Genomic DNA, 23,531 nt, shown 5'->3' on the forward strand with positions numbered 1-23,531 from the left:
TTATGAAAATTACGGCATTCTCTTAATACTTTCTACGGATATTCATTTAATATTAATACAGAAGGTTCTTTCGGTTTTCGTATAATCTCGATACAAAATGAGATTAATTTTATAATTAATATTTTTTATCGTGTCTACGGTCTACCATTAAATTTACTGTTATGAACTACATTACACTAATTTTCGGTCATAGAAATATTGACATAATCATAATCGAAATCGAAAATCATGATCGTCATCATTAATAAATACATACGTGAATTATGTCTTCATTTAATTGTCCATAGAAATATATAAAAACCTTAGATAATATAAATACCAAAATACCATCATATCAACAAAACATAAGCTAAAGAAGCGCATCAACCAGAATTTAATTTAAGAGGTAGGATATTTGTCTAATTGATGACCCATTAATATAGATTGCAAAAACATCGGTAAATTAATTATATCAGCTGCGACACATCTTGCGGACATTCCATGCCGGCAGATGCGTGTCGCAAAAACTGTAATCACCGTACACGCGTGGTATGATGGAAGGTATTATGTCCTGTTACAAAACAAACGCCGATACAGAAATAACAAGCCACCATCGCATTCCTTTACGGGTGGTAATAGCTAAGACCGGTTGAACTAATTGTAAACGACAATTGCATTATATCTTGTCTTAAATTTTCTTGGCGCTAATTGATTTACGTTGAAGCGGTGAGTATTAAGATTTCAAATATAGTTCGTTATCTGATAATTTAGTCGATACTATCATTTAATGGATTCTATAATTTTTAATTTCTAAATTTTTTAACTTAATATTTGTTAGTTAGTTAAGGTTAAACTTAAGCTGAATTAAAACCATACGTAGTTTAAATTTGAGATGTTGATTCAGTTTCAATGGTAATGTATATATGTATGGTAAGCGTGGCATGATTCTACCCTGGATTGGCTTCAGGCGAAGGAACTCCATACGGACAATAAACATTGTTTATACATAATATACATAGAAAAACAATAAACCAGTCTTGTATACACAATCTGCAGTGAATACTTTTTATCGATTAACAATCTTAATTATTTCAATTCTAACAATAATTTATTTGTTAAATAAAAAAATCGTTGGGCAGTTCATAAGAATAATAGTTTGATAAGATTAAAGTCAATTATTATTATAAAGATAGGCGAAACATCAAAACTAAATGTACTATAAATAATTAAGATTCTATTAAAGATAATAAAACTAAATAACACGTAACAAAGGAGTTAAGTGACTAAACGACATGTGGATTTGCCTAATAGGTGGTAAAGATAAATTTAATCATTAAGAATCATCAAACGGTGGTAATGTTCATGTTTCCCACGTTTCGCAAATTAACGATAAACTCTAAGCAGACAAAGGAGCGAAAACAGATGCCGTAGACGATAAAGAGGCGACGCTATCGGCGACAACACAGAGACGATAGAAAGCGCATTCTGTCTTTAGTGTCACCGATGCATATAAAACAAAGATTGGAAAAAGTAGCTATCGATACATATCGAACTAACGAAGAGAACTTGGAGATAATTAAGAGCAAAATCTTAACATGGAATAAAAAAGTAGTACCTCCAATTAAATTCTAGGTTTAAAAGCATGTAAAATTTTTAATACAACCGTGAAGGCGTAATGTAATCAACCAACAAAAACTCGCAGTGTTTGCCTATTAGGATAAAAAAAACAGATCGGACGTTTGAAATTATCATAAGCTACTAGCCGATCAACAACGGATTTTAACGGTCGCCGCGACCAACCTGTTTTCGGTCAATCAAAGATGAATCGCAATAACAATAAACCTAACCGGTTATTTTTTACATTTCAAATTTGATAACAACGAAAATAAAATAAAAGAGGTCACCATTTTCATATAGCTGAACTAAACAGATATTACATACTTATAAATATTCTTATATACCTGTGTTCCACTAATTATGATCTCGAATCAAACTATTTTTTCGTTAATTCCCGTTTGGAAAACCGACATGCATGCGCGCAATGGTGTAATGAAGCAAGTAATACTAACATAAAATATAACAATTTATGTTCACGATTCGATTTTATTGGACTTTACTACTAACTAGACTAGTGTAGCGGATCGGTTTTTTTATCGTCAAAGAACTAATTTACTAAGAGCACGTGTAGCACATTCTTGTCATTCATTGATTTTAATTAACAGTTATGTAGCATTAAAAAAAAAAGAATTACAAGGACTTTTTTATATCACTTAGTTCAATCAAGTTATTTTTTTATTTGACTTTGACTCGCCTTATAAATAAATGAATGAAACTGGATACGAATACGTGTGTCTATAATTAGCAACTTCTCAATGAATACGAATTGAATTGAATTTAAGGGTTGAAACTTGGAGTTTTGTTAAAAGCACAATCTTATACTGTAGTATAAATACTAAAAAGCAACTGAAACTCCATTTTTTATATTCCCATTATGCACCAAGAACTGACACATTAGTATAAAATATAAGAGTAAAAAGGCAACGTTCTGCAAAAACATAACAGCAAGCTTAAATCTTCGGTAACATCATAGAATTTATCACACAAGATATGTAGAAAACACATATATACATTAAAATTATACAATCATACATACGAACAATATCTGTTTTTATTCTTGATTACATCGTAGTCGGGTAAAAAGAAATTATGGAGTATTATGAATTGTTCTTATGTATCTGCTTGTCGCTAAACATTCTTCCGTGTAAATACGATGAATGGAGGAAATATCGCGGTCGATTGGTCACACGATCCTAGATACGGAGCAATTGTCACGTGGTCTCTGCCGCAAAGCAAACCACGGAAGAGATTATTCCTCTTTCATCACGGTCTTGTTCATGTAACAACTTCCACGTCGTATGATCTTTATGCGAACAATATATTCAAGCACTAGGTGATCGCGAAGGTATTCAAAATGGCTGTTTTGTTGTTCAATTGCCAGTATTTCTGACTTGATAATGCAATGTATTGCTAATTTGCTCTGAAGATTGTTTTTGTTCTTAATTAAACTGCCTATCAATCGTAATATAGATTAAAATAATAATAATTTTTTGTAATTAATCGTAATATAGATTAAAATAATAATTATTTTTTGTAATTAATAATAAATATTTTCCTGTCCAGCTAAGCGCAAATATTCTATTATGAGTATACAGTTTAAATTATAACCAGAGGCGTCAGGTTCAAGCCTAAAGCTTTCTCAATGCTATGCGGTCATCCTGCAGTTCAGCTATTGAAGTTTGATAATAGCTCTTAACTTTTTTTTAACATATAATAGTTTAAGGATCTACATGTTCAAATTAGTTATATCAAAATCGTGTTCTGATTATAATCCTATTCCAGAAACCAGTGTTATAAAAGTAACAGAATATTGTCAGGGTGCGTCTGCAACCGTTAGATAAGTGTTCAGATGCGTGGCCCCGATCCGGTGTATAACTGTGTCGATGCTATTCGAAGGTCTCCATTTGTGTGAAATGGGCGTGATGAAATTGATACTGTGGCTGCTTGATTTATGAGAGGTTTATTAGCCGCTATATAAAATGTATACTTGTAACAGACGGTTAATGGTGGAACACTATAAAAGACACTAAAGAGATTATTTAGAAAAGTTTTTTATTGCAATTTAGACTTATATGGGCGTCGTAGTCACGACTGAAAGTTGGGCAATATGTGTAAATTAAATTCATTGAAAGTGATTGTGATGATGATGATGATGATATACAAGTTAGTCACTTAATCAGTTAGTCACCAAATCAAAAGATACACAACATATTCGATTATTAATAGGATTGAATTTTCTCTTGAATCTTTACTCTTTTTACATTACTTCATTTCATATTTATATATTACTCGGTTTTATTCGCGAACATAATAATAATAATGAACATATCATAATGAATATATACATAATATACATCGTGAAAATTTAATATTAATAAAATGTTTTTTATTTAGGTCTATTCTTACAGCTAAATCTAAATGTCAACATTAACTGGACGTTAGATTACCTAGTTGGAACATTTTTAAAAGAGCTGGTAAAAATAAAACGCAACAGTTTGTCGGCGATGAAACACTAGCAAGTGCACGTGCCGGTATATCCTCCATGAAATTGGTAATCATAGCTACTACAAAAGCTCTTGATCAATTTTTGAACCGACATATAGAGAAAACCAATTCATAGATTACAACGAAGGAAAAGTAAGTACTTAATGTATATCACGATAAAATAAAAATAAATATTATTAAAATTGCTTAATTTAAAATGAGAATTTAGAAATGAACCGAATGCAGTAAAGCGTGATAGAAAAATCGAAAATAGTAAATTACAACTACTTGAAGACGAAACTAACGTATGAAGCGTATAAACATTGTTTTGTATGTCTTGTTACCTATGCTATGGTCATAATAAAGCATGTGTTAAGTCACTTTTTCTAAGAGAGCGCTGAACTTTCGCGCGCTAATAAAAAGCGAGCGGCTGGCCTTGACCGTGCGCAGGCGCACGCGGCATCGTAGCGCATTGACTTATACGTGCCCGATGATATTAACGCCGTAGCAATGTAATCAGTATAATTACGTAAGCAAAGATACTAATTGATATATATATATATATCATGTTTTATAAGAATCATGAACAAAATTTATAAAAAATTAATGATATTCTAAGTCTTTTTTGTAAAAGCTATCACTCTACTTTAAAGCGTTATATGACGTTTATTAATGTTACTTTGTTGGTTTTATTAACTTTTTGGTAACTTTAAAATTTCATTTTAATAGTTTATTATTTTTAAGAAACTAAAAGTAAAATCATTAAAGACTACAACAGCAAAATATCCATAAATTGCTTTCGTATTATATATGAGGTTTATAATCTATTATATTGTTAAATATAAAGAATTAGAAAACTATTAATTTAAGTGATTTACACGTGAATAGAACAATCCCATAGTGATGGTAATCATAGCCCACGGACTGCAAATTCGGAACAAGGTCAAGAATTATCTCAAGAAGTTGGAGCGGACAATGGACTACCATTCGAAGCTCGGGACCGTGGGAGTGATCTTTGAGACACTTAGACAAATGTACAATAGTAAAACCAAAGTATCTGTGTAGTGACAACATGTTTGATGCTGATGCAGAATTTAAGATTGATCTTTAAAGCAAATAACTTAAAGCAGATAATGGCATAATGCCTAAAAATATTAATAGAACCTGCAATGTTGCAGATCTACAACATAGGGATACCGAAAACGGTATTCATGTACATAAAACCATTTTAGCTGAATGGTTGTGACAAATGTTACAAACTTTTATTATTATGTGCGAATCAATGGTACCAATGGTAAAAACAATATCAAATATATATATATTTTAATCTGTCATGTCTGTTCTTCTTGTAAAGTCACCACCTGTTCAGTTCAAAACCGTAAACTAAGCATGAACGAGATACAATATTAGCTTCAGAGTTGTATAATAGAAAATTTATAAAGCTTGCGGGATATTATTCTGAGCTGAAATCACTCAACCTTAGTAATAATATAATAATATTTCAGGAATGTTGTGAATAAATTACATGTTTTTTGTGTCAGCGTCATTGATCGTAGGGTGAGGTAAGTAACTGTTAGTAAGATTACAAGCCGTACCCTGATACCTATTAGGAGTTCTATCATCTTGTAACGGTTCTACCACTATCGTATTTTCTACAAAACTTATGCATTAATGCAGATTCACTCGAGATAATATTTCTTAGTATCTACATGAAGTACTACCATTAACTTTGTCTACAACCGTTAAAGATATCAACTATAACGAAATACTAAGCTAGTGACACATAATAATGTTAATAAATAACCAAAATAATAAAATATATACGAAACCACACCCAAGCAGACGAACGTGAGAAAAATGTAGAAAAAGAAGAAAGAAACAATATTGATGCTTGGTAAGGTAATAAATTAAGTGTAAGGCATCGAAACATTGCCAAGTACGAACGTGCCCGGGGGTCTCGCGTAAGTTAGTGATTGCAGGCAATCGACATAACTCCCAACCAGTTAAATATAATGAGCTAACTTATCGGGAATCTAAAGGACTCTTCTTCCGCGTAAAGCTTGTGCCAACATATCACATAAATATATATATATATATCTTTGCTACCAAGGTTGACGCTTTTGTCATAGCCGATCGTCATTTGTTACTGTGGCCTAATAAATCTGTTATTTGTATGTAGAATAAGGGTTGTACTTAAAAATAACTCAATTATACATATTTACATATATTTTTCTCAGTTACCTATAGAAAATATAATGAGTATTCGCTTCAACAAATATGACTACATTTGTTATATCACTTTTGCGTTTATTTATTTATAAATATGAGACCATTCATATATTTTGTTTACGCTGACAAATTAAATTGTACGTCACTTTCAAATTCAAATTATGTTTATTAAGTAATATATAAATAAATAATTTAGTATAAACTAAATGACTCTTTATGTATGTGTGCGCGTATGTGTACACACATTTAAGTAATAATGCATAATTATATGCAAGTTGCATTACTTAGTTGAAGATGATTTACCAAATTGAGTAAGAAGTTATTGCTGTATATAAAAGTACCCTACTTTGTCAAGGTAACAGTTTTAAAAAACATAGTTACAGTCAAATCGAAAAATAACATCTCCTCTATTAATATTTATTAAAAAAAAAATTAAACTATTATTTAACTCGTCTCGTTATATATACAATATATAAAGAGATGAGTTAAAATGCCAACTCATGCAACTAAGGCTAACTAAGGCTTTTAAAATGGTTGGTTTGGTTATTAGTTTAGTAATTTTCATCGCAACTTTTCGAATTCCTTCATACGCTTTATGCTTACAATTATTACGATTTAATGGCTCATAAAATGTAAACTGTATCCATTTAAGCAAATTTTATTTCATATAACATTTACAATTATTACAGTAATTACAATATTTACTACGAGAAAATAGAAACTTAAATATATACTCGTCACTACGAACCGTACAAACAAGTATGCTCCTCATTTCTCAGAATCTTTCCAAAGCACCCGAATTCGAAATGAGAAAAAAAAAAAAAAAAACTAGCGACAATTCTTTAAATATAATATAGAGTAGATTGACTATAGAGACCGTGTAAATTACATTGGTAATCAATAAAATTAATGAGAGACATTCCATACATATATTCTATTTGATGTAATTTTTTTTATAAATATCTAATGTTCGTCCTTAAAACATTCCTGTATGACGTTCGAAATGCGTAGCAAATGTTACAAAAAAACCCTTTGCGGGCAATTTAAACATCATTAAGGACGGCAAGTCGTGGGACAAAACCTACTAAATTATCTCTCCAATTAAATACTTGTCTCGATGCTTTAGACGGTTCAATGTGTAGTTACGAATTTTCTCACGAACTTGCAGTTCAATCTGAGTGATGTTAGTAAAATTTTATAGCATATCTGTAACGGATTGGCATTTTTAAATGATATATAGTATTACGCGCGGCGGATGTGTTATTGGTTTTGCATGATTTAATTTTAATATTAAAGTGTTCTTGAAAGAACAGAGTAAGAACATTTCTTAACTACTACGTACATGGAGAATAAATTGCTATACATACGAATACGATAAATAAGAACGTAAAACGGTAATTAAAATATAATTGCTATGAAAATGCATTCCATTAATTTCCATAAAAGCAAGATACATATAAATTTCGAGCAAATAACCTGATGATAATTTGATGATAAGTGTTCATCAAAATATACCGTAACTGTAAGAAGTATACTTATTGGTGCTATATATAGCACTACTCAAGCCGACAATGCACCGCTTGCCATCTCCCTACCATAGCACCCCCTTCAAACTCAGAAGCACCAAGTATTGACAATTGTGTAAAATAACTGATAAAGACGTTTCACAAACTCGAAGGGTTCTTCAAATATTCTACCTAAATAACTTGTACTGATTATTACGAATCATTAACAATGTTCAATCTTATTTCAAGTTGATGTATTAATCTTTTCATTGTAATTATAATTTTGTAATTTTTATATACTAACATATCGGTATCTTATCTAAAAAAATCTTAAATTTCGAAATAATTCAAGTATGAAATTATAATTTACTGATAAATTCGATATTGGTCAAATGGCGTATGTAAACTCGATTTTGTTTCAAGAAAAACGTATATTAATGTAATTTTAAAACCAACTGCCCATTGTTTTACAGGAAACAATTAAAATGAGGAAATAGCGATCGCAGCGGACAGTAATGTTACATCATTTGTTAAGAGAATCACTGATCACAATGTCAAATCAACAAACTGGTTACGAAACAAAAGAATAATACAGCACTAATTACAAAACAAATATACTCCTATTCTAAATTCTAGTTTCCGCTCGCGGCTTCGTCCGCGTATGAGGGGCGGGAGGTGTTAGCCCTATGTCCTTTTCTGTATCCTGACGTGTATGCAAAATTTCAAGATGATCGGTTAAGCAGTGAAAGCGTATCAAACAAACAAACTTCGCATTTATAATAATAATACTTTTAGATCACTAGACCGCCCGTTAACAATTGCGCTATTGATATGAATTTATGTAAAAAACCTCGTGAAAAAGTTTTTATTATGTTATCAAAGTCATTTTATGGCTAGCTTACTAATCACGGTCTCTTGGTCAAAATAAATTATACCAATATATCTCCTAATATGACCATTTTTTAACTTTAAAGCAGATCCCAGACTGTTGCGTAAATCACGGTATAAATTTACGCAAGTCAGAACATGTCCCTCCACGTGATAATTTCCATTTTTAGCTCAGTTTAGTTAACACGTTCTAGTAGCGAGATTGATGAAATATTAGCCCTTTATCCATGACGCTATACGCATTGGCGAGTAACTACAATTGCATGTATATAATAAAATAAAAATAAATAAACACTTCGCATTGTTCTCATGATCATATACAAGAGTGAATGCGATTGCCATAACGATAGAATTGCGGCCCGTGAAGTATTTGACTTGGGCACAAATACGAATTCAGAACAGGAGCAAACCATCCAAATACACGATTTAAAAAAAATATGTAAGTGAAACCATCTCTTTTTAATATTAGCGAGATTAAGAACAAGACAATTATGAAAATTAAAAGCAACGACGTAACTGCGACTTTATCTCGAAGATAGCTCGAAAGATATAAACATTAAAATCATAAAGTTACAAGTTACTCTCGTACGATGTCCGATGTGTCGCTAATAGCATATAAGCCAAACAGTGTATTTAATCAGTTAATAAGGCTTCTATGTCAGAGCTAATGCACAAACCAGTTGTGAACGGGTTCCGACAGTAATCGACGAAGTTACTCGTTTAATACGAGCAATAATTTACTTAGTAAAAGCCTACTTTGTGAATAATAACGGGACATCGATGACATTTACCAAATTCATCAGTAAAGTTGTAAATTCTCTCATCGATCTAGACCAACGCTTCGAAACTTAAAATTTATAATTACTTCAGTTTGCGCTGACAAGTAACTTCATATATCCATGCGAAACGTAACCACAAGTAACGTAATAATATTTATATATATATATATATTTTTAATTAACGCTTCAATTAAATAAATTACGAATTCATATATACAATGAACATAAATTGTCATCAAAAAATATAGTTAAATGAATTTAATTGAAAAGATATAATAATAAAAATTATTTATTATTTGTTCACATTTTTAATATTTTTGAAAAGTCACAAAATTCAAATGAAGATATTTTTTAATGTAATGCCAATTTAACTTAACAGTTAAAACTATAAATCATCGCGCTAACCTTAATATGCTATTATGTCGTGAAACACTTTCTCAAAATTAAACATAAAGTTGAAACATAAAATATGGTACAAAATTAGACGATCTAGAAGAAGGCGGTCTTATGATAAAGAGAAGAAATAAATATCATAATCCGATATGGTTACAAGTAATAATCGGTTTACTTTCGCCCGATCGATTCTTATCGCAAAAAGCAGCCGGGCGGGTGCTAAATCTTGTTGTTTCCTTTGCGTGGTTCCTGCAATACACAACACAACGTCACCATTTTGTAAAGCCTCGACATGCTCCTTGGAATCTGAGAAGGAATGTGCTCTTGTGTTCGGCTGGGTTTCATTTCATTCACCGCAAGCTGTGTGATTGAACTCTGATTGTGCGTATCCTTGAGAACTAGTTGCATTAACCATCCTTTGAGGACAATTTTAGTACATAAGGTTCTCTTGTTGGGCTTTTTATTAAATAAAATCTTTCGACAAACAAAACAATTAAATCTAAAGTCGCACGCATTGGTATGAGTTGCTTCCAAACGATATAAATATGAATAGAAATCCTAGATAGTAAGTTCTAGATGATCATGAGGACGTCTGGACTACTATTATTTAATCTTTATTATTACTTTCATTAATCTTTATAGTTTTACCGTTTTGATTATATCGACCACAAAAATGATTTACGTGCACATATTCCTTGGTGACACAAACTCATCCGCTTGTTTGAAATATAATCCCATCGTGATATAAATCTGACTGGGGTCTGGGGAGATTTCCCACAGAGTGTACTTATCGCTAATCAACTTGACTGATGGCTGGGATTGTACGTACTTCGCTAGTCCCGTTGCACTTGGCTGTTGAAGACACGTTGTCTAGGCAATCATTCTTTAGCATTTTAGTAATATAAAGAGCATATGTTTAACGCCATCTTTATTAATATACTAATATTAGTATAAAAATAACATTTATAAATATAACTAACATATTTTTGCTTACGAAATTCAATTTTAGTTTAATCAAATTGAATTGCGAAATTCCTTCGACTTCTTTAAACAATTTTTCGATACTGCTAAAAACTTAGGTTCAATCGTAAACAATAATTGTAAAAAGTATAATCTCAATCAATGATTAATAAAAACACATACAGAGAAACATTAATTTTTTCCTTTGACATTCCAAGAAAATTGAAAATCGAATACGTCTTGAATCATTTAATAATACTTAATAAACTATAAATTAAATAAATTATAATTGAAAAAAGACAAATCGTAACGGAATGCAGTGCTGAAACACTGATCAGTACAGGCAGTAAATCTTGGGATGTAACCCGCACGGATCGGGTGGTCGAAACATAAATTTCGATTACGAGCTCTCGATAACCGGAGCAAAAATAAACTAACAATTTACAATTAGTTAATCATTCTATCGTTTCCACGTCTTCAAACTGACAGTAGATTTTATTATTAGAATTTACGGTAGGTAGCATAGGATTTTAGATCATAAGATTAACTGTCGATGCAGAATAAAATAAAATTTCATTTATTTCAAATTTATTTTACTGTGAGGTAGACCAAGTCTGTCACATCTATCTATTATATAAACCTAAGAGTATATAGAGAGTTTAATGTATTCGTGCATACTATCGTATGTAATTAAAAACGTCTCTTAAAAGTAATAAATGTCTTCAAAATTTTTCAAATAAATTTGCTATTGTAAAAAAAAGCGAAAAACATTTTTTATGAAATTGGTCGCCAGTGTGCCACCGACCTTGGGAACTAAGAAGTTATGTCCCGTGTGCCTGTAGTTGCACTAGCTCACTCACCCTTCAAACTGGAGCACAGCAATACTAAATATTGCTGTTTGCCGGTAGAATACCTAATGAAAGGGTGGTACCTACACAATTATATCAAGTATGTACTAAGATTGAATGCTAATAAATGTTTACATATTTTTTTAATATTTCGGTAGTCATTTTCATGCTTTATGTTTACACAATATAAAAATGACTTACTTTTATTTGAAAAATAAACAGAAGCTACGCAGACAATAGCTAATAAAGGTGGACAAGTTTAATTTCTTATCTTCAACGTAGCAAGTAGATTAGATATTTATGAAGTTTAGGGCTCGGTGATCACTATGACCTAATTATTTTATCTAATATCTTTTTAAATAACCGTACCTTCGTGTAATATAACATGCGGTTGAAGTATATTGTCATTATAATATTAAATTTAACAATCCCTGCAGGAAAAATATCTGGAACCCGTTCTCTATCTCTTTTTCTGGTTATATATTTTTTTATATTTGTATTTGGATCTCTGTCAATCTTTTTTGTGTTAGATCGGTATTACATTTTCGGCTTTGCCGGCAGTTTTTTTTTTTGGAGGTAATTAATTAAACAAAGCTTTTTTTTTCGAATATAAATCAATAATGTCAGAAAGAGATGAATCAGTGTTTAATTATTCAATACCCTGTAAGCAATTTATTTATTATATATTTAATATTATGTGTTTTGATATAAGATTTTAAAGCGATTGAGTTTCCTATTTTAGTTCAATTCGTATGAGTATCGCTAAAGTTCTCTAAAACATTTCGCAAATAAACCCTGAAAAGCCAAATAAAGGCTTCCAACTAAGACCTTGTATGCGGACAAAATGGTAATACGTTGTGGGACGAACAACTCAACTTAAAACCCTTTTTAGGATCTCTACAATCATAAGCAAGATCTTGACTTTTATTAACCATTCTATTTTTTTTAGAGTTTTACCAAATACTTTGTCTTCTTTTTTCAAATCTGGAATTACTGATGACAAAAAGAGATAAATTGGAAACAATACGTCTTATAAATGTTTTGTTAATTTCCCAGTCTAAGCCGATTTTCTGTATTTGAAGAGAACACACATCAACAATATCGACATCCTTAAATAAATGTAAAAAAAAATATTAATTAACCTTACCTCGTTTTCTGATTTAACTTTTTCTCTGCTGCTGTCATCTGAAACGAAATAAAAAAAATTAAAATGATTACCGTAAAACATAGGAAATATAAAAAGGAACTATGATTCTTCTTATAAATTTTCCTTTCAGATATTGCATATATCACAATAGCAAATTAAATCATTACTTCAGACTATGCTAATTTCGCCTATTGTTCACGGTGAATTTAGCTTGCAAAATATAAGATTGTTATATATACGTATATTGTTTCTAAAATAACCGCGTTACAGTCTACTAACTAGACAATCTTGAAAAGTATTACTTTTGAGTTTCTTCCGAGGTTGAAGACCTTTTAGAAGACAATTTCATGGTGCTATATATTTATGTGTAATTGAGTAAAATCTAATGTAAGAAACGGTTATTTATTACGTTTCGCAAACGATTCGTCGCTAATAAGAAAAAACGAAGCGCATTGACTTTGGTGTAAACAAAAAACTCAAAATATTAATAACGGCGAGATCCGTTTATACGCAAAAGGCGGAAGATCAGAAACTTTGGCGCACCTTCGGAGAGTGGACTGTGATAAGCTGAGTAGTTAGAAAGATATTATAGATGGAGGTAGGTTAATATTTCGACAGTATCGTTAAACTTTAACTTCTTCCACTAAAAAGATCCGACAAAAACACAGCAGCTACGTTGTTACGAAATAAATACAAAAATAACATTTATAATACACGTAAATTCGGTTGGCCGGCATAAATATATGAGCTCTGATCCATTCGTTCATACATAACAGTAAAAGAACAATAATCGACTTTTTACGTAATTATAACCGCGCAATATGCATATTCGCATGACTCATCTCTAACCTAAACTATTATGTATCTACACGACCACCCCTGAACAATTTCTGACATGCAAACTTATATCATACGTATTGCAATTGTAACGTAAATTAAAAACAAAAATATCTTACGGCTTTACTTATAAATGCTATTTAGAGGGTTATAAGACTTATATATATACATATATAATATGACAGAAAGAGGCAAATCAGTGTTTAAAACATTAAATGAATTTTATAAGTGATGTCGTCAATGTTTATGGTTATAATTTGAATTAGTTATATCACTTATTATTTAGCGCATTAATTTGAGCAAGGTTATATATTAATGATAAAATTATATTCAATTATTTTAATGCTGGATATAAAATTTTATCGTAAGTCGTAACGTGTGCTGAAAATAATAAAAAGTAACTGTATAGTTTCTTGCCGGTTCTTATCGTGAGATGAACGTTTAATTGGCATTATACGAGTAGACTTGTAAACTTTAGATTTAGAAGCGCTCAGAGACTACTTGAATAAAGTATATTATTTTGATATTGTATCGTAATAATAAAACATGAATTCATATTTTTTTCCTAACCATTTTTTACCACCACGTCGGTGGTAGTAAGAAGCCGAGATGGCCCAGTGAGAAGCCGAGATGTCTCAGTGGTAAGAACGCGTGAATCTTAACCGTTAATCGTGGGTTCAAACCCGGGCAAGCACCACTGAATATTCATGTACTTAATTTATAATTATAATTCATCTCGGTGAAGGAAAACATCGTGAGGAAAACTGCATCGCAATCCGCATTGGAGCAGCGTGGTGGAATAAGCTCCAAACCTTCTCATCAAAAGGGAAAGGAGGAGTTAGCCCAGCAGTGAGACATCCACAGGCTGTTACTGTACTGTACTGTGGTAGCTTTGAGCAACCTTTTAGGTAGGTACCACAAATTCATCAGATATTCTACCGCAAAACGGAAGTATTGCTGTGTTCCGAATTGAGTGAGTCAGCTTAACTACACGAGGGATATGATATCTTAGTTTTAAAATGTTGGTGGCGATGTAAATAATGGTTAATATTTCTAACGGCATGTCTTTGAGCGGTGGGGACTTACCAACGGATATCCCATTTTCCAGACCACCTTCCTTTATTTAAAAAAAAAAATCAACCAATGATTCATGTTCTTTTTGAACAAAGATTTTTTTTTTTTAAATATCAACGGCTCAACTTTAAAAGCCATTTCATCTCAAACAAAGCCGACCAAGCGAAGTAAGGCGAGGACTCACATACGCAAATACCGTGGTTTATTTAACAGTGACACGATATTTGCAAGTGCGTTCACCCTTGCGGACGCGTGACATAACCATCACGCCATGACGTTACATATAAGCGAATTTACTGTTTCACACTGTAATTTACTTTAAAAAAAAAACATGTTATTATAACTAGTGCGTTAAAAAAGAAATGGTTCGTTAATCTGTATCTAAATTTAAACCCGTTTCGAAATTTTATACATATTTTATTATTATATATTGTGTTGTTAGATTTTTACGATTTCGGTAGTTTGAAGGTCAATGCACTGATGTTCCTATTTCCGACTACGAAATAACGAGTTTCCCTCCCGATTTCAACGGAGTCCTAAGCCGAGGTCCGGCCTCACAGGAGGCACCCTTAGGACGCCCGTGTCTCTCTTGACCCCTGTGTGGCTCCCAACATCCGGCTGAGTTCAACTCGCCCATCCCGCCCGATGACGCTGTAGAGGTCAGTAAGGCCAACAGTATTACAATTTCCGAAAAAAAAGAGTGTTTGATAGAACTCTCGTTAAACTAAAACACATCATTAATTCTTCTTTACACCACACATCCACAACGGTCTCTTCAAAGTCGAGTCATACTTCACAAGTACACAGGATGACCCTTGCGATTACAACAGTCTGCTGTCTCAACAAGGAGAAAATAATAACGTAGCTAATCTTCGGATACTTTGCTCAATGGTAGAATGACTTAACAACCCATTAAATTACGTTTATTTACAAGTACAATTGATTAAAGTGTGATACAATTTTTATATTATAAATAGTTACGTAAAATTAAATTAATATATTTTAAAATAAGACGTTAGCGTTTACTTTGTAACCTTTAATAGTATATTGTATCGTCTGGTACATAATATTACCATTTTCTTTTCATATATTTTATGCCGGTTTTATTTCAAATCGGTACAATACAATTTTACTATAGGAAAAAATGCTCTGAAGTTATTTTTATTTCAGTTCGTTTTGTTCGATAATATTTTTAAACAAACCTAGACGAAACATCTACTCAGTTTAAAGTTGACAAATTACAACAAACATAACTAAAAATAAATTGTATATTGATATCATCAAAAGTTTTAACGTGAAGCACACACGTAAACGAAGCGTGTTACACTCTTATATATACCTATTATAGTTCGTAAGATTGTATTATTAGAATTATATTATTTGTTATATTCACAAATAATAGATAACGGTACTCAATAAGCTTATTACTATTAATAACTGGTCAAGACAATACGTGAGCCGAGATGACCCAGTGGTTAGAACGCGTGAATCTTAACCGATGATCGTGTGTTCACACCCGGGCAAGTATCACTGAATTTTCATGTGCTTAATTTATGTTTATGATGTGTTTATGACTCGTGCTTGACGGTAAAGAAAAACATCGCGAGGAAACCTGCATGTGTCTAATTTCATTGAAATTATGCCGCATGTGTATTCTGCCCATCCGCATTGGAACAGCGTGGTGGAATAAGCTCCAAACCTTCCTCAAAAAGGAGAAGAGGCCTTAGCCCAGCAGTGGGACATTAACAGGCTGTTACTGTTACTGTACTGTTACAAGACAATACTGTGACCGGCGCCTAGGTTCATAATTTAAGATGTTACTTAATGTTCGTAACTAGCGTTTATGCGAGTCGGCATCCTGTGGTGAGATTATACCACCGAGGAAGTTATATATGGTAATTATAGAACTGTACTGATATAATTTCAACGCGAGACGTAACGATAATTTACATACACACACGATATCTGTATTAAGATCATAATTATATGTATAGCACAGCAGGAAGATATTTTTTATAATATAGCTTGGCCGCACGAGCGTGGGCCACCAGATGGTAAGTGGTCACCACCGTTTATAAACATTGGCACAGTAAAAAATACTTAAAAACGCGAAAATCATTATCGCCAAAGCGCCACCAGCCTTAGGAACTAAGATTTTATGTAACTTGTGCCTGAATTTACATTGGCTCAATCACCTTTCATAACTGAACACAATACTAAGTAGGTATAGCTGCTGGCAGTAGAACATGCTATGAATGGGTGGTATAGTCCAAAGACCACCAAGTAAAGTATTCATTGGTAAAATCTTTTTTCATTTTCAATAACAGATTACGTTCAACAACACTCATCTTTCTAAGTGTGCCGTCGTGTCTAGAGCAAACGAATCTTATCTAGTCTAATTTAAACAGCTCAATGCACAACTTTACCTTGGTGATAACTTATCATATTCATCTGTGTTTATATGCACTGTTTTGCAATCTCATTTGCAAATAGCATTCAACTAAATAGGTTAGGTTAGTTTTCGACTGCTAAAAAAAATTCTACGCGTACATATTCGTAGTGGGAAATGACATCAGTTGGAATCACGATATTATATTTATTTGTCTTTTTTAATGTATGCTTATAACTATAGTTTTAATGAATGCTTATATTAAGTAAATAAAAGTTACGATTATAATATAAATTGCCGCGTATATGAATGATAACATAATAACACGATAGTTTTAATTATAAATTATTATGTACTTTACAAATAACATAATTAAATTACTTAAAAACACGCAGCTATATATTAAAGAGATTTATGAGGAAAACAATTTATACATTATAAAATATATATTTTTTATTATTAAAAACCAACCAACTTTCTATTATAGTTTGCGTCATTGTTCTTCAAGATAAAAGGCGCGTAAACGAAAGTATACGTGTAGAAGACAGAGATAAAAAAAAATATCTTAAATATCATTAATGCATTAAAATAGAATGTCTTTAATATTAAAAAAACACACACACATACACGTTTTATACTAAAACGTATGTGTATATAAAAAAAGGCCGAGATGGCCCAGTGGTAAGAACGCGTGAATCTTAACTGATGATCATGGGTTCAAACCCGGGCAAGCACCACTGACTGTTCGTGTGCTTAATTTGTGATTATAATTCATCTCGTATTATACGGTGAAGGAAAACATCGTGAGGAAACCTGCATGTGTCTGATTTCACTGAAATTCTGCCACATGTGTAATGTACCGTACCGTACTGTACGTTTTATACCCGGTATGCATATGTATGTATACCGGGATCTGTATGAAGCACTGAGTGTATATAAAACAGTATTTGTAACTACGGTTTCAACTTAGTCTAACCATTCTCAATAAACGCACTATCAAACGCAAAAACATATTTCTTTTCAAATCGAACTGGTAGCGCATACATACAAACAAACTCAGTTTATAACGTGAGTACCCTTTAAGCATGAGCTAACAATATTATGGTTTTAGGTTTCGGCTAGAAGTAGCTGGACGTGATTGATAAAACAAACATAGGTAATTTTCGTTGTTCCGATCTCACGTTTCACTAATTCACGTGATCCTGACATTGAACCTTAACAACAATGGGGTTATAGGAGTAATAATAACCGCTGTACAATAAAACAATATAAACAATTAAACATTACTTAACATTACGAATTACTGGTGGTAGAGCTTTGTGCAAGCTCGTCTGGGTAGGTACCACACACTCATCAGATATTCTACCGCAAAACAGCAGTACTTGGTATTGTTGTATTCCGGTTTGAAGGGTGAGTGAGCCAGTGTAATTACAGGCACAAGGGACATAACATCTTAGTTCCCAAGGTTGGTGGCGCATTGGTGATGTAAGCGATGGTTAACATTTCTTACAATGTCAATGTCTATGGGCGTTGGTGACCACTTACCATCAGGTGGCCCATATGCTCGTCCGCCTTCCTATTCTATAAAAAAAAATTGCTGAAAAATGTATAAAAATAAATCATAACTAAAACTTGCTTTGCTTTATTCTATTTAATACAATCAGTGTTTATAATTCGTTCGTCGGCTCGTCGTTGAAGAATAACGTCGCGAAGAAACCCAACGCGCATTGGAACAGCGTGATGGAATAAGCTTACCGGCAGTGGGACATTTACTGCCTTTTTTCCTTTACAAAAAATTATCAAGTCTATTCGTATAAGGAGCTTAGGCATAAAGATTTTAGTTTAATCAGAATGTAATTTTAACGAAATTATATGTAAAAAAGACAGCTAAATTAATTTTTGTTATGAGTGCAAACAATGAAATAAGCATATAAAAATATATGTTAGAGCAACAATACAATACTTTTGATATATATATATCAATGTTTATGTTTTACAACAGCTGAAAAGCGCGTTGCTCCGAAATAATATAAGCATTTTTTTTTTTGTTTCACCATTTGACCTAATTTCACCCGATGCTGTTGATAAGATATTTTGTTCAATGTTGATCAATGTTGTTTACTTTGAGGGCGGACACGCAAGGCTAGGGCGACCTTGCTTTTAATGTTGTATTAATAAAGTAAAATGTGCTCCTGACCGAGTTCCGACTATATGACTATTCTAACAGGAGACTAGCCATCTACAAAGACGATATTACAGTGCTCAAGTGAGTGCTTAATATAGGTGCACTCTTTATTCCTTCACTCTCATCGATTGATGGGAAAGCAATCCTCAATAAACAGAACTGGAGATCAGTCAGGCGCAGGAGGCTTTAAGTGTTTTCCGAGCCGAGCTACTAATATTATTTTCCCAGAAAACCCCAATAACTTGTATATGATCAACCCGGGATTCTATCGCTGGAGTTAATACAGTTTTGATATCTGAAGAATACATAAATTATAGTTCTTCTCTTCTCTCTTCTTCAAAAAAACAATATCTGTAATCATGATCAAACGATAAGACATTGCAAAAAAAATTTCGATGATTTGTACAAACAACGCTAAAGACATATTATATAGAGGCATCATTAATATCAAACGATACGCTATATAGTACGATCGCACTTTGATACTATTAGAGTTAGAAAAGCTACTTCGGCTAAGAACATCTTGCTTTATCGCAACTGTAATTTATGAATTTTTAATTTGGAAACAGAAAGATCAAATGAACCCTACACTTGTAGACAATATGTAATTCTTAAAATCAATTACATTTATCTTCTTAATACACAATTAAATAAATTCACGTACAAATTTCACTTTTCCGCGTATCAATCCGTTCACTAGCGCGCCGGTAAAACAGTTATCACTTAATTACTGCAAGATAAGATTGTAAAAATATTCGGCAATAACTTTTATATAAATTTGTTTTAAGTACTACTACTACAAAGTATTGATTACTATCAATCATTTGAAATATAAACAAATCACAACGTAATTTGTCAGTCTAAGAAACCATGTCATACCAAAAATTTAATTTCGTAGAAAACGTCACCTTCCATTCACTTCAATTGTTTGTGCAATGAAATAGTACACCACTATTCAACTAAAATTTAAATAGACTAATTAATCATTCCTTAACATTTCTCAGAAAATATTTTAATCACGCTTTCTTTATGGACAAAGAATTTTTCCGCTTATGTTAGTGCCATCGTTTTGCACACTCCGCGTCCTTTTACACAATATTGATAAGGATTGTTACTGTATACAAAAAATAAACTGAAGTAAACTTTGGTCCAATGTTTTTAGCATAAAAATTCATTATCTGACGCATCCTTAAAAATAGATAGATATACATAAGAAAAATCTTTGGTGATGTTTAAAAAAGAAATAAAATGTGCAGTTTCATTACTGTCTATCACTCCACGTTATCAACGCGAACAAAGCCACTGGCTTAAGTTCGCTTAGACTATATTTTCTCATAGAAAATAGCTACCATATCTGTGTCGTACTCAACGATGTTAATTCCTCAGCGGTAGCAGAAGCCTCGAAAGTTAATTCTAATGTGACAGCGAGTGAGGTATATAGGCCGCCCGGGGCTCGTGCTTTCTAGTTATCTAGAGGAAAGCTACGTAGCGATAAAATTGCGCTTGTTGTGGTTGCGGATATAACAAATTTAGTAACTTTTACAAGTGTGCATCGAATCAGAAACTCCTAGATATATTTTGCTTAAAAATTTCTCGAAAGAATTTGTTTAAAACTTGCATCATTCTTTCTATCTTTGATAAGTTTTAGAAACAAATTAAATACCTTATAACTAACACCAGCTGATAGTGACGCCAACAACGATCAAATTCGGGGAAGTTATAACGAAATGGTCCCTATTTTTACATTTTCATACATTACGCGTATTGTAAATATTCAAATTAATCGACGTGACGCTCATCTTTCAACAAATCTCGATACATTATTATACAAACTTGCATTCAGAGGTAATTTCCTAATTTATGTTTTTATTTATCATTTTATAACAATATCCTTTTATAATTTAATCAGTTCGTCATCGACAGTTCGATAACTTCTAATGTTTGGTACTATTTTAAATTTTCTTGAATAATAATAATACATAGGAATTAAGGACTCAATTTCAACATAGATTAAACCTTAATCATTCGTTCGAAATCAAAGGAAGATCCCTTAGATAAGATTTAAATTTGGTTTTCAGATCAGAAAAAAATTAAGCCTTTATTATTACGCAAAATCGCTATTAAAAAAAAAGAATTATATTTATCGCATTGGAGCGAGTAGCAATATCTTAAGGCTTCATAATATTTATGATTTTGCAACAGAAACACAGTGAATTGGAAAAGAGCTTGTAATTTATCAACGACGGCGACCGCTCCATTTGCTATTACGCTAACAAGAGTTGGGATAAGTCACGAAAAACTAACGCCCGAAGCGATCGTGTGCAATTTCAAAACTATAGAATTATGTGGTATTAAATTGTTTAAAAATTACTTCTGGTTGATCATAGAATGTAACTCCTCTAATCAAATAACTAGTCTTCTATTTCCCGTTCTGATATTAAAATAATTTATACTTGATCTATTGTATTAGCCGAGATGGCCCAGTGGTAAGAACGCGGGAATCCTAACCGATGATCGTGGGTTCAAACCCGGGCAAGCACCACTGAATTTTCATGTGCTTAATTTGCGATTATAATTCATCTCGTGCTTTACGGTGAAGGAAAACATCGTGAGGAAACCTGCATGTGTCTAATTTCACTGAAATTCTGCCACATGTGTATTCCACCAACCCGCATTGGAGCAGCGTGGTGGAATAAGCTCCAAACCTTCTCCTCAAAAAGAGGAGAGGAGGCCTTTAGCCCAGCAGTGGGACATTCACAGGCTGTTACGGATCTTTTGTATAATTTAAAAATGTTTAACATGAAATAAAAATATCTTAATTATTAACAAAAGGCCAGCCGTAGTGGTAAAGCCAATCCTAGGTGGACGCCTTTGTCCAGCAGTGTACGTTTTCCGCCTGATATGATGATGTTGATGATGATTAAAAGTAAATAAGCAAGTCAAAACCGCTTCAATGATTTTGGCAGACGTAGAGTTAAATATTACAGGATTGAAGTAACTGAACGTGTATTATGTGTGATAGCAATGAAAATCCTCAGACCTTATGAACATCTTCAGAATGTGTGTTAAAAGTTTAAGCAGCAATACTTAAAGATTCGTAATTATACTTTCTTTTAAAATTAATATCTTTATTAAAACATTATTACTTCTTTATTAAAACATTAAAGTATGCTTATGTGTGTGCGTGTTAGTAAATATCGACTCCGAAATACGCGTACTGTTTGTTTTATATAAAATCAGCAATTCAGCAAATTGTTTATAAAATACAAACAATAGTATAATATTATATCTGCAGCCGCTAAACAGAACTTTGATAATATGCTGATGTAATGTTAATAAACAATCATTTATGAACACTAAAATGGTTGCACTTGATATTAATCCACAGCACTAGAATATCATTCACACTGTACTCTCGATGAGTAAGGCTTTTAACATCACTGATAAGATAGTCACCAGGAACAGATTTCTCAATAAACACTGTTTATTTTATTACTCTACGAGACATAAAACTTTAGTTATTAAAACAATACGTACAAATCAAATAAAACGATGTATTGCGCGATTGAGAGATCATTCGAGGAATTCGATTATTGGAGAAACTTGAAATCGGTTATTGTATATTTAATTATTGTAGGATTAAATAATCGATTTTATTTTTACACTATTGCAGTTGATTTAGTTCTAGATTAGCTGTACATGTGACGTAAAATAAGGTGCCTGATTTTTTTTTTTTAAATCATAAAAAGAATACATTATCGTCAATTTTAAAGTTTCTGTGTTCGCTTCAATTCTTCTTCTTCTTCTTCGATTTCCACTCCGACTAGCGAAGGTTGGCAGTCAGCTTCAAATACTCCTTCTTGTTCTTCGCGAGGCGAAAGAGTTCGGCAGCACTCGCGATTCCCGTCCATTCACGGATGTTGCACAGCCAAGACTTTTTTCTGCGCCCAACAGCTCTCCTTCCGGCAACTTTTCCCATCATAATCAGTTGCAAAATTTCATATCTTTCATGCCTAAGCACGTGTCCGAGATATGCAACTTTTCTCTTCTTGACAGTCTCCAAAATTTGCCGTTTTTGGTTGACGCGTCGCAGAACTTCTACGTTCGAGACCTTTTGAGTCCAACTAATGGCCAACATACGTCTATATGCCCACATCTCGAAAGCTTCTATACGTTTTTTGAGGTCTTCGTTAATTGTCCACACCTCGCATCCGTAA

General features: G+C 32.4%; 2 protein-coding genes across 3 annotated transcripts in view; both read right to left on the reverse strand.

The window, feature by feature from the left end:
* LOC126781252 (larval/pupal rigid cuticle protein 66-like) overlaps positions 1-23,531 on the reverse strand; it is a 271,467-nt gene that overhangs the window by 222,957 nt on the left and 24,979 nt on the right. The gene's annotated exons all lie outside the window — the stretch shown is intronic.
* The window catches only part of LOC126781205 (protein spire), a 156,715-nt gene that overhangs the window by 106,597 nt on the left and 26,587 nt on the right, over positions 1-23,531 (reverse strand). For both annotated transcript variants that reach the window (XM_050506068.1, XM_050506067.1), the window contains exon 2: positions 12,830-12,867. In XM_050506068.1, the coding sequence (XP_050362025.1) occupies positions 12,830-12,867 (38 nt within the window). The remainder of the gene's footprint in view (positions 1-12,829; positions 12,868-23,531) is intronic.

This window comes from Nymphalis io, chromosome 3 (assembly GCF_905147045.1).
Source record: "Nymphalis io chromosome 3, ilAglIoxx1.1, whole genome shotgun sequence".
In the NCBI taxonomy this organism is placed as follows: domain Eukaryota; kingdom Metazoa; phylum Arthropoda; class Insecta; order Lepidoptera; family Nymphalidae; genus Nymphalis; species Nymphalis io.